Source organism: Cervus canadensis, chromosome 8 (assembly GCF_019320065.1).
Source record: "Cervus canadensis isolate Bull #8, Minnesota chromosome 8, ASM1932006v1, whole genome shotgun sequence".
Lineage (NCBI taxonomy): Eukaryota > Metazoa > Chordata > Mammalia > Artiodactyla > Cervidae > Cervus > Cervus canadensis.
Window position 1 is genome coordinate 26,008,484 of NC_057393.1, and position 12,621 is coordinate 26,021,104.

Consider the following 12,621-nt stretch of genomic DNA (forward strand, 5'->3'; position numbering starts at 1 on the left):
GAGTCATTTGAACACCCTGAGACAGGAAATGTGTTTATATTGCTGCAGGAGGGCCTTGAGGAAAGCCCACAGTATGACCAAATTTGGTGTCAAATCAGAGGTGATTCAATAAGACATGAGAGCACCTGGTAAAATAAAACCATGGTATTATTCATATCAGTGAAGGAAAGTATCAGCTATGTCTTCATTGCTGACTCTTGTCCCCATCAGAGTCCGTAGTCACAGGCCTCGGGGCTGTCCTGCAAGTAGAGGCTGAGGAAACCTTGAAAGGTCTTCACATCGGTGAGGAGGGATGATACTGTGGGATCCTTCTTCATGGCTGCCATCCACAGCTTAAGAGTTGGAGCCTGGTCTACACACCTGTGGGAGATGGAAACAATGAAGGGATGAATAAGGCTAAGTAGGAAGGCACTGCAAAGGCTCCTATAACTCTGCAGTTTCATATCATTTTCCTCTAATCTTTTCAAACAGTTCTTGAGAAATACTTCTTTAAGATGCACATAATCATAAAATATGAGATTTGGAAGATATTGTAGAGGTCCTTGTTTTGTGGAAGAGGAATCTAAAACTAGAGTGCAGTGACTTGCTCTGTTAACCTGAGAACTTGTCCAAACTGAGAGACTGATAGCTTTTTAAAATGAGAATGTGAAAGACAATCAAGAACATGACATATTTCTTACTCTGTGGTCGGACTGTGACTAATAGTAACTAAGCAGCTCTAAGCTCTAGGAAATGGAAGTAAGCCAAGGTGGCGGCTAAACTTTAAAACATGGAGTTCGGGAAACAGTGTGGGACTCTTGCTGGTAAATGGAAGGTGGCATTGGTCACACAATCCTGCCTGACATCCTTATGAAAATGTGCCTCCTTATGGATTTTTAACCAGGAGGGGAGAAGTAAATCACTTTGCAAACATTTTACTACCTGTTACAGAATTCCCCACCCCTGCCCAGCCCAGAGATGGGAGAAAATGGTGAGCGTAGGTACATGCTCTGGAAAGTCCAAGACTCTGCCTGTCTTCTTGTTCCCATTCATGTCAGTTGAATGAGATACATTAATTTTTGTCTATATGAAAGGTGAGTATATATTATTCCAGTTATCATTGTCCTAAATTATGCAAAAAATATTCAAATGTCTTACTCATTCAACTCCAGAGGTTCCAGCCGTTCGAACCAGGGCCAGATGAGGTAATCAATCATAGAAAGAGAATCGCCACCAAAGAAGGTTGTCTTCTTGTCAGTCAGAACCTGAATATTAAACAGCATAAGAATACTGTCCATCAGGACTAAAATGGATAAACTGTGCAGTAGTCATATGCTGGAACACTATACAAAGAATAGGAATGAACTATATACAATATACACAACCTCAGAAACTTGATACTGTATGAAAGAAGTCAGACCCCAAAGTGTATATTATATGATTCCATTTGTACAAAGTACAGAAATCATTCAAAACTAATATTCTGTTTCTTGATATGGATGCCAATTTCATGGCTGTGTTCACTTTGTAAATTCAAGCTGTACTCTTAGGCTTTGGGTAAATCTCTGCATATGATACGTCAATAAAAACTTTACTTAAAATAAACTGGACACAACTAGATTAACTATTAAACAATGCCAAGTAAAATTCTTTGAAAACCAAGTACAAAAGTATGTCTGAAATTTAAGCAGGTGAATTGATATTATGGTTTTGCAAACAGAAGATTGAGAATATTATCTGGCTAATAAACACCAAAGTATGTTATAAAACATCCATGATTTTTCTCAGGGCCCTTATAACATCCTGCATTGTAGATAGATTATTTATATCTACCTGAGTATTTATTTTTAGTCTACTATCAAACCAATCATCTGAACGGTATGGACTGCCTCTCACTTTCTACCTCCCATAGTGTTCAGCAGAGTGCCTTGCAGTTAAGGCACTCAGAATTGTACAATGAACCAATATTGTCTAGGTCTGTCCTTAAATTGTAGTGCCTGGTGATTATATTATGCATAAGTAAAATTAAGTATGATAGTTTCAGTCAGAAGGAAATATGCTTTCAGCAGCCTGAAACATGGAGATAGTACCACTCACTTTAACAGATGAGTCCTTAACCTGAAGTCTGAAATTAGATGGGAAGAAAATTATATGTCCCCCTACTAACCCCAAATTTAGTAGGTAGCATGTGGATTTTCTACTGCTTGGGGACTTGGCACCTTAAACCTCTACCTTGTTCAAGAGTCAGCTGTAGTTATACATAGAGGTTTTTCTAAATCAAGAAACATGATCCTCTTTCTGTCTGTATATATGAGACTATGAAATATGTGACTTTAAAGAAAAATATAAATTACAAAACTAATTCATTACAAATGCATTACAATTCATTACAGTCCAGTTACAAAACTGGAATATAAAAATCCTGAAAATCAATTAACATTAAGGACACTGAACTACTGATTAAAAACTCTACCCCTATAAAAGACACCGGACTCAAATGTTTTACAGAAATTGCCAAACCCTATCAAATGGTTTCAGAACTTAAAAAACCAGAAAAAGTAACCTGACTCATATTATGAGTTGGGAAAATCCCTGATATAAAAACCAAATAGCGAATTCCCTGGAGGTCCAGTGGTTAGGCCTCTGTGTTTTCATTGCCAGGGGCCTCTGGCATGGCCAAAATAACAAACAACAACAACAACAAAACCACAAAGACATGATAAGAACAAAGTAGTCTCTTTTATGAACAAATATGCAATAATCAAATATCAACTAGTTTTAAAATATATATGAAAATCCATTGAAAGCAAGTGGGTTTTACATAGTAATACTGACATGGTTCAACACCAGAAAAATCTGTCAATGCTACTACCATACCTATTCACCAGATTAAAGGGAAGATATTCAGTGAACATTTCAGCAGATGTAATAGATGCACACAAAATACTCAATAAAATCCAATACTCATGAATTTTAAATATTAGCAAACTAGTAATAGAATTTTCTTAATGGGAAAAAAAGCTTTGAAAAAATCTACAGTAAATGGCAACCCACTCCAGTATTCTTGCCTGGAAAATCCCATGGACAGGGGAGCCTGGTGGTTTACAGTGCATGGGGTTGCAAAGAGTTGGACACGCCTGAGTGACTTCACTCACTTTACAGTAAACTCCAAACTTACTGATAAAAGGTTACAATGCATTTCCATATGAGACAAGAACTGTGTCTTCCCTCAGTAAAAACTTAAGGCTGAGTGTAAATGGAAGAGAATTCCATATAAAGGTCCAAATAGCATCTCTCCCACAAAGGAGAAAAAAAACACATCTGGGTTTCCCCAAGTGTCTGTCTAATGGCAGACTCTTGTGGGAAATGTTCATAATATAATAAACATTTTAATATAACTTTATTTAAGTTTTAATGTATAAAATAATTTTATTTCTATAAAGTTTATTATATAATATTAAGTGGAAAAAAACCACAATGACTTATGTTCTGATTATAGTTATGTTAACATTTTAAATATATGTTCAAGGACTGAAAACAAGCATGGAAAAACATAAACAGGTGTGGAAATTTGGTTGAAATTTTTCCTTAATATTTTGGTGTCAGTATAATAAAAAGTTTTAAAAGCAGGCCCATGACAAAACATTTTTAGGTATTTTGGTTTGTATCTTAAATACAGCAGCTTATAGCTGCTATCTGTTGTAAACTAAAATTTCCTATTTTATATTATTTCTAATTACCTGAAAGTCATTTGGGAGATGGGAGTATGAAGAAAAGAGAAGAAATGAGTGTGGATACAATATATCACTTAATCCAGTAAGAATCAAGGAGAAGGGAATGATTACCTCCTCTAGCTTGGTAATTTCTTTTTGCAATTCTTCTTTTAAGCCAGAGCAGTCTTCCTTATTTTGTGTTCTAAGAATCCTCGATATCAAAGGTGGTACCTAGACAGAGAATAATTTCTCAGTTTATCAGTGTGAGGCTAACCATACTGACCCTGTCATATAAAAGCAGGATAGAACCCTCATAGTCTGAATCAGGGTATTCTATACACTTGAGATGTGCACCAGTTCCTGTTCAGAGAGGTTATATACTGATCCTAGAAACAGTTTTGTCACCAAAGATGCTGCACTGTTCAGGATTTTATAAGCTGCAAATAAGCCATTTTGGTGAGTCTGAATCAAATATATCTTAAAAGGACACTGAATGGCATGTACTGTACATGGAAGAGGTCTTGAAGACAATTTGGCAAAGTGAGAAGGAGAAAGAGTCTTTTAGCAAGAATAGAGAAGGGGTGGCAAGTTTGGGAAAAATAAAAATATTCAGCATGACATGAATATAAAATATTAGGAAAAGAGTGAAGAGATGTAACTTTGAAAAGTACACAGGGTCCAGATTATGAAAGGACTCGTAGGACATGTCAGAGCCAGCAAGAGCATAATCCTGTTTGTCTTTCCCTTCCAAATCACTGAACCAAGAGTGACAGCACTGATTCAGCTTTAAAAACAAAGATATTTTAAGTAGGAGCTGAAATTTCTTAAACACGCACCTTAGAAAAGGACTCAAAGACCATCTTTTGGCAAGCTTTCTCATAGGGGTCACTTGGCCACAGCTTCTTCCCTGGATATGCTTCATCCAGGTACTCACAAGTGATGGCAGATTCACAAATCAACTGACCCAGACTGGTTTCCAGAACCGGGACCAGGCCTGAGGGATTCTTCTTGAAGAACCACTCAGGCTTATTTTTCAGGTTGATGTTGATGACTTCATGCCTAAAAAACACATAGAAGACAGTAACATTTTTCTTGTATTCCTGGATAAAATGTCATTGGTCCCATCACCCACTTAGCTGATCAGACCCCAAATTTTGGAGTCAGTGTGGCCTTGATTCCTTCCCCTCTCCCCCTCTTCCTCAAATCTCATGGATCAGCAAGACCTGTCAGCTAGACCTTCAAATCAGTCTGACTTCATCTGCTTCTCAGCTTTAACACTTGCCACCTTGTCCAAGACATCACCTGCCACCTGGATCTCTACAGTAGTCCCACTGGCCCCCGTGCTTCCCCTGTGACCTCCTTATAGTTCATTCTCCACATCCATTTACAAAAGAAAATTGGATGAGGCCACCCCCCTGCTTACTTACAGCCCCTCAAGTGCTCCTCACTGCAGTGAGGATAAACTCTAAACCCCTTTCCATGCCACGTGATCTGGCCCCTGCTTACCTGTCACATATTTCCTATGACTTCTGGTTTGCTCATTAAGATCTGGCCACAATGACCTTTTTTTATAGTTCCTGAATTACTTTCTCCATTGTACTGATGATATGTAACTGAAATTACTTTGTTCACTTAATTACATGTTTGTTATGTCACCTGTCTAGAATATAAGCTCCAGGAAAGCAGTGATCTTGCGTGTCTTGGTCATATTCATAAACAAACATATAAATCAGCAAAGTTTTAAACATTTATGTGCTATGAAAAAATATAAACATTTTCAGATAGGTACTCAGTACACACTGGTTGAATAAATAAGTGGAAATGCTTCAAGATTGTCAATTAGATACACCATTTGGGACTAAGATGTATCTTAATTGCAAAAATAAATCAGCCAACTAAATTGAGTTTGTCCACACCCACTATATAGAATCAACATGATAAAATTAAATTCCTTTTGCTAATTTGAATAGAAAGCTTTTTGTCATTTTTTTATAAGAATATTAGAGAATCCAAAAAATTCAACCACAAATAAGCTCCCAGATTAAATCTCCATGCACTGATATTTTTTAAAACTGCCACATGGGTAAATCACACTAAGTAAACCCATAAAGAACAGGTGAAGTCCAGACTATACTAAGATTGCTTTTAGATCTAACTTCTCTCTTGTCTGAGAGATTTCAGGGGAAATAAAGAGGAAGGGAAGTTTCATATAATTGCTACAGCCAGGTCCATATCATTGTCAAAGCTGGATGAGTGTTCAATAAAACAGATCAGTTACTCAGAAATAATACACCCGAACATTTTTTGTTTCCTTCCTCCCCATCCACCTCAGTAGCTACAACAGCATTTAGCTACACACAACTCCACCCTCTTCCCCATGGAAACAAAGGAATAGCCAGATTGAATACTGGTGTCTGTGTGTATGTATTACAGGGTTCGTCTGCTGACAGATTACTGTACACTCAGAAACAAGCCACTGCAAGAACAATGAGGCTCCCTGCCAATAAGATTTCTGAAATTTCACACTATGAAAAGAAAAGGTAAATCCTGGGCTTTTGTAATAAAGAAGGCTCTCAGAACACATGTATTTTGGTGCTCTTGGTAATGATGATCCAACAGGGCAACATACCTGTTGCAACAAGTTGGAAGATGTGTCTTTTAGAGAAAACCATGCTTTAGTAGATTCTATCATGTGGTAAAGTCTACTACCTCTCTAATCAAAGTCTCCTGGGACTCAGAACTAATCCATGAACACAGTATGTGAGTTGTTCAGTCATGTCCGACTTTTCCCGACCCCGTGGACTGCAGTCCACCAGGTTCCTCTGTTGTTTGCACCGTTAGGTTACCACCCTTCACTCTCCATACACGCACTTTTATGATAAGATCACTTCAGTTTGGAAAACTCACCCAGTAAGATAAAGTTTTCAATCTAGAGTTCCAGATGGGCACTAACCCAGGACTCTGTGCCTCCAAATTCAGCTGTCTTGATCTTGAACTTTCCAGTTGCATGAGCACAAGACATGTCTTTTTTCAATCCAATTGAATTGGATATCTTCTATGTATTGATAAATATTACTAAATGTCGAATATTTTGCTATGTATTTAGAATCAGTTTCATCCAAAGACACAAGAGTTACTGATGATTAATCCAAAAATAATTTGATTTTTTTCTTTTTTTTAAATTTTTTTCTTTAGAATATATAGCTAATGTTTTTTAGGGGAAAGTATTGCCTGCTTAATTCTCCCTCTAGAAGGCTAAAATTGGTTTAAAAACTCTAAGCTTATAGATGGAAAGTTTCTTTGGAATGGGGGTTATGTTTTAAACTCCCACATCACAGGTATTTAATGTCTGTTCAACAGATCCCAAGGGTCATTGGAAGAGAGGCAGTTCCACTGGCTGTTCAAATCAGAGAAAAGTCAATGACTTGGATATTTCCTGTAACTAGTTTCTGTGGGGCTTTCCCAAAATCTGAATCTTAAGACAGAGACACTTTATTTTATCCAAAAACCCAAGCTATAAGAAAATGTACCACATAGTTAATTCAGCACTCTATCAGTAGGATGGTCAAGGTCTGGACTCTGTAGTAGGGTAAATTACCCACTATTCAGGAAGGGGCTATATCCTCAAAATAACAGCAAACAATATATAGATAAACAGAACGTGAATGAAGTGGGATGAAGGAGAAGGCTGTACAGAAGGAATCAGGGATGTGCTAGAGCTAAAAGAGCCACTGCCTGTGATTCCCATTCCAGTGATCTCTGCATACCACCAACTTTACTGGAGCCCCAGCTTTGCTGACCCATAAAAGGGCTGCTGCTAAGTCCCTCAGTTGTGTCCAACTCTGTGCTACCCCATAGACAGCAGCCCACCAGGCTCCCCCATCCCTGGGATTCTCCAGGCAAGAACACTGGAGTGGGTTGCCATTTCCTTCTCCAATGCATTAAAGTGAAAAATGAAAGTGAAGTCGCTCAGTCGTGTCCGACTCCTAGCGACCCCATGGACTGCAGCCTAGGAGGCTCCTCCGTCCATGGGAATTTCCAGGCAAGAGTACTGGGGTGGGGTGCCACTGCCTTCTCCCATATAAAACGGTAGGTTAATCTAAAAGAGATGTCCTCAACTGGTGCAGTCTGTGGCATTCCTTCCACTCCCCACCAGGGGAACAGAGTTCATAGCTTTCTATGCATGCAATAAGTCGCTTCAGTCCTGTATGACTCTTTGCAACCCCTGCAAGCCCGCCAGGCTCCTCTGTCCATGGGATTCTCCAGGCAAGAATACTGGAGTGGGTTGTCATGCCCGCCTACAGGGGATCCTCCCAACCCGGGGATCCTCCCAACCCAGTGATCCAACTCGAGTCTCATGTCTCCTGCACTGGTAGGCGAATTCTTTACCACTAGGCCTTTATCACCCCGCAGAAGGCTGAGAATAGTGTATTGCAGTAAAGGAAGCTGTGGGGACCCTATCAGAGATTCTCATCCCCCGCCCCCGGGCCTGCCCAAGCCTGCGCAAGCAGCTGGTTCCTGGCCGGCTGGGAGAGGCCGCTGCCTCGGTCCTCACCGGATACCCTTGGCCGTCAGGACCAGGCGAGTCCTCTGGGCATACGGGCAGAACCTCATGCTGTAGACACGGATCAGACCCTCGGGGACGGGCCCCGGGGGCGCGCTTCCTGCGGAGAGAAGCGGACACGGTTACAGCCTGGACTGCAGTGGGGACATCCAGCCTCCGGCCGGTTTCCCGCGAATGTGAAGTCTCCTCGGCCGCTCGGCTCCGGAGCAGAACCAGCACCCCACCCCAACCCCCCAACACGCGTCGGATCACGGTCTGCAGGTCTCACCCTTGCCCAGGCTCCTAGCTGATCCTCCAGACATCTCGCCGCCGCAGAGGTAAAGCTGGCGCCGGGGTTTGCAGGCGAATTAACAAGTCGATCGCCCCGCCTTCCCTTCCCTCCCTCCCTTCCTATCAGAAGTAAACCAAACCCGCGCGCAGAAGCTCTCCGGGGCGGCCCTACCCCGCACTCTGCTGCATTCCGCACCCTCTGCAAGAAGGAACAGGCCGCAGCCAGCTCGCCTGGTGGGCGGTCACGGCCGGACGCCACCCCGTAAGCCCTGACGCAGCGCCGGCCTTCCGGGTTTGGTGGGGGTTAAGTCTTAATTAAAACACCTCAGGTGGCGACTGTGCCAGAGTTCATCGTGCTGGCCAAGAGGTGCTGACATATCGAGATGCACCAATGACGCTCAAAATCCTCAGAGCCCTTCCCTGACCCCGAAGGATGGTGGCCTTCACTTTGCGGGCAAGTGGATCGGCGCCCCACCCAGACCCTGACCTCCCAGCCCGGCGCCCTGGCGGCGGAAGGCGAGTCCTGGCCGCAGTCACGTGGCTCCGATTTGGTTGCAGCCCAAGGCTTCCAATACTTCAGGGCCTGTGGCCCGGGCTCCAGTGCTTGCTCAAGATTCCAGAACATGCTCTCCCAAGGTTCCTTTCCATAGCCCAGGGAAAGGAGCCACCTGGAGAGCTTTTCCCTTTTTCTGTCTGGACTAACTTAATACGACTACTGGGAGGGTTGCTGTCCTTACTGTCACTCTTAGGACACATCCTTTTAATTTTAACCCAAAGGAAACAGCACAAATCTGGATATTACTAATATCAGAAGGATGATGATGCTTTCAAAAACCTATTAACTACGGGGATTTTGAAGCCCTAGAAGGGGTACATGCTGAGTCAAGTAGGTTAGTGGATTTAGACTATAGGTCAATGAAAATTGTCTGGCCAGGTCATCCACTCATTCAGCCCCCTCTTAATTAGGAAAGAGGGGCTTCCACAGCACATACTACAGATACTGGAAAAGAGTGCATGCTCAATTGCTCAGTCATGTCTGACTCTTTGCGACTCCATGGACTGTAGCCTGCCAAGCTCCTCTGTTCATGGAATTTTTCAGGCAAGAATACTGGAGTGGATGGCTATTTCCTACTCCCTTTGGAAAATAGTAGTCAATGTTTTATTTGACTATGTGCCATTAATTTATTATTATAAAAAAAAAGCTGAGCGCCAAAGAGTTGATGCTTTTGAACTGTGGTGTTAGAGAAGATTCTTGGGAGTCCCTTGGACTGCAAGGAGATCCAACCAGTCAATCCTAAAGGAAATCAGTCCTCAATATTCATTGGAAGGACTGATGCTGAAGTTGAAACTCCAATCCTTTGGCCACCTGATGCGAAGAACTGACTCATTTGAAAAGACCCTGATGCTGGGAAAGATTGAGGGCAGGAGGAGAAGGGGATGACAGAGGATGAGATGGTTGGATGGCATCACCAACTTGATGGACCGAGTTTGAGCAAGCTTCAGGAGCTGGTGATGGACAGGGAGGCCTGGTGTGCTGCAGTCCATGAGGTCGCAAAGAGTTGGACCCAATTAAGCGACTGAAATGAAATGAACTGCACCCTTTATTTGGGAAGGGAGAGGCAGAGTGTGTTTTTATTTTTTATTAGCTCTATTATTGGAGCAGCAGAGTGAGGTAATAAACACATTCATCTTGGAGCCTTCCTGCCTGAGTTTGATTATGACTCCATGCCTGTCTTAGTTTGCTAGGGCTGCCATTATCAAAATACCCCAAACTGAGTGACTTAAACACCAGAAATTTATTCTCACAATTCTGGAGGCTAGAAGTCCCAGATCAAGATGTGAGCAGGGTTGGTTGTCTGGTGGAACACAATTCAAGTGCTTCTTGAATCTGTCTCCCAGCCTTTAATCCTCAGTATGGCTTTAAAAAAAAACCTCTTTTCTATTCCTAGAATAGGTTGGTTTTATTGAGTATTTCCCTCTACAGTTCCAACTGACTACACAGGAGAAAGTCAATAAACATTTCTCGATGGAATGAAAGTAAGAAAGTAAGAAGTAATTAGCCTCCAACTAATAAAAAAAATAAAAAAATTTTAAAAAAAGAAAGTAAGAATTTGGCAAGACAGGAAGGAGAGGCCTAAAGAACGGAAGAGGAGAGGATTGGAGGAGAGGGAAGAAAGAAGGGAAGAGACGGCAAGTAAGGGTCTGAGAGGGAAGGTCAGAAGTAAGGTAAATTGCTGACCTGTCTATCAGTTACTTCCAGAAGCTGTCTGTCCTTGAAATAGCAGGGTAGATCAGAAAGTGTAATACAATAAATAAAGGTTTTGCATTTCAGACCTGGCTTTAAAGTCTTTTAAATTAGCTTTGTAATTTGTAAATTACTCAGCTTTGTAATCTTGGGCAAATTCTCTTATCTTCCCTTTCTTTTTCTGTAAAATGGGGCTAATTGGGGATGTGAATATTGAATGAAATTATATCTGCACCGGCGCTTGGACGGTCAGCAGTCAACGTTAAAGTCGATTGTCATTATTTACTAATATTGTAACTATTTGCTCTAGGCTGGGCCACTCCAGTACCCACTGGAGGAGGCCCGCCCCCCTGCTTCACTCGCCGCTCTCCCGTTGGTTGAGACAGCTCAGCGCTGCCACCAATCGGCTTGGTTCGAGGGGGAGCAGCCGAAAGGGCAGAACCAATGGGCGCAGGGGTCATGAGAACCTAAACAGTGGCGGCTTCCCGTCTGGAAGCTGGGGCCAGTCCCGGGCCTCCGAGTTACAGACTCTCACCGCCCCTGGCCGGGGTGAGAGACACAGGGCCCCTGGGGCAAGGCCGGAAGACAGGCGAGGCCTACAGCGTCATGTCTTTGAAGTCCGGTATCCCCGGCTTCGCCGCTCGCACTTGGGTCTTGAGAAAATTCTTCCCTCAGACTACATCCTCTCCCTTCCCTCCGCTTCTTAGACCTGCTCAATTTCAAATTCCACCTCTTCCCGGTCAACCCCCAATGCCTTCCTGCAGACTTCCTTTCTCTGTAACTTTTCTCCCGCCCCTCCCCACTCCCATCCCCAGCGCGTCCAGTTATTCAGTGGCCACTTTAATGAGAGCTCTTTCCCGCCGTTGGTTATTTTCCCCGTACTTAGGGCCATCAGTCCCTTCCGTCTGTCTCCTATCCACTGACTCTGGATTTGTTTGCACTTACACTGGCGTGTGAAAAACATAAAACGCTGTACAGGTGTAAGCTGGCATTCCACATTGTAGAGTGTTACTTGCACTGTGTTCTAAACAGCATCCTCCACGGGTCCTGATTGTACTATTTATTCCCTTGAAGTTTCTCTCCAAACCAGTGTCCTCCTCTTGTCTTCTCCACCATCTTTAAGCTTATATTTAACATTTAAATAGAGGTGGACTCTTGCCTCCTCTCAGACGCTCCTCTCCTTTCTCTAGCTTACACTCACCACGCACCCCTTACTTTAAAATATATTCCTTTTGTGTTCTCGCCTTTTCATTCATGTCCTTTGATTATTCCTTTTACTTTCTGCATTTATCTCTAAGTTTTAAATCTAAAATATGGCTACACATGCTCCTTTTTTGTAAAGAAGCAAAATTTCCTACTGGGCTTACAACCATAAAGCAGGCTGTCCTATTCGAAGTTGCTTTTTAAAGTTTATTTTTAAAATCAAAACTAATTTTAAAGGTAAGGCCCAGAATGCACCCTGTTTTCTTTGAGAATCAAGCTCTCTTCTCTGTCGTTTTCACATTTTCTTTTCCACGTTTTCAGGACTTCAGAAATCCTCCCAAGATTTTCCTAGGTTTGAACAGAGGTTGTGCTTCACTGGAAAAGCTCTCTGAAGAAGGCTTCTGAGACCTAAAGAATTTTTGGTCTGCATTTAAGTTTCTATAGTGTCTGGACTGGGACTGGTCTCACAGCAACCTCGTGTGTTCTTTTATCTGAGAGATTGTTTTGGGCAGAAATGGGGTGAAAAGGGAATAGATGAGTTTCAAAGATGTTAATGATCTATTGTTTGCTTATTTAAAAACAAAGAATGAATGAAAAAGTATTTAAAATGTATTTTATTGATGATGATTGTATCTTTTCCTAGGTAG

General features: G+C 42.1%; 1 protein-coding gene across 1 annotated transcript; it reads right to left on the bottom strand.

The window, feature by feature from the left end:
* Positions 1 to 129: 129 nt before the first annotated feature.
* On the bottom strand, positions 130 to 9,015 carry LOC122446364 (glutathione S-transferase omega-1-like). Its single transcript, XM_043476467.1, has 6 exons — positions 8,525 to 9,015; positions 8,248 to 8,356; positions 4,529 to 4,751; positions 3,825 to 3,923; positions 1,138 to 1,244; positions 130 to 360 (listed from the first exon to the last, which is right to left on the bottom strand). The coding sequence occupies exons 1-6, from the start codon at positions 8,556 to 8,558 to the stop codon at positions 207 to 209; spliced, it is 726 nt and encodes a 241-aa protein (XP_043332402.1). The 5' UTR covers positions 8,559 to 9,015; the 3' UTR covers positions 130 to 206.
* Between the last annotated feature and the right edge of the window lie 3,606 nt (positions 9,016 to 12,621).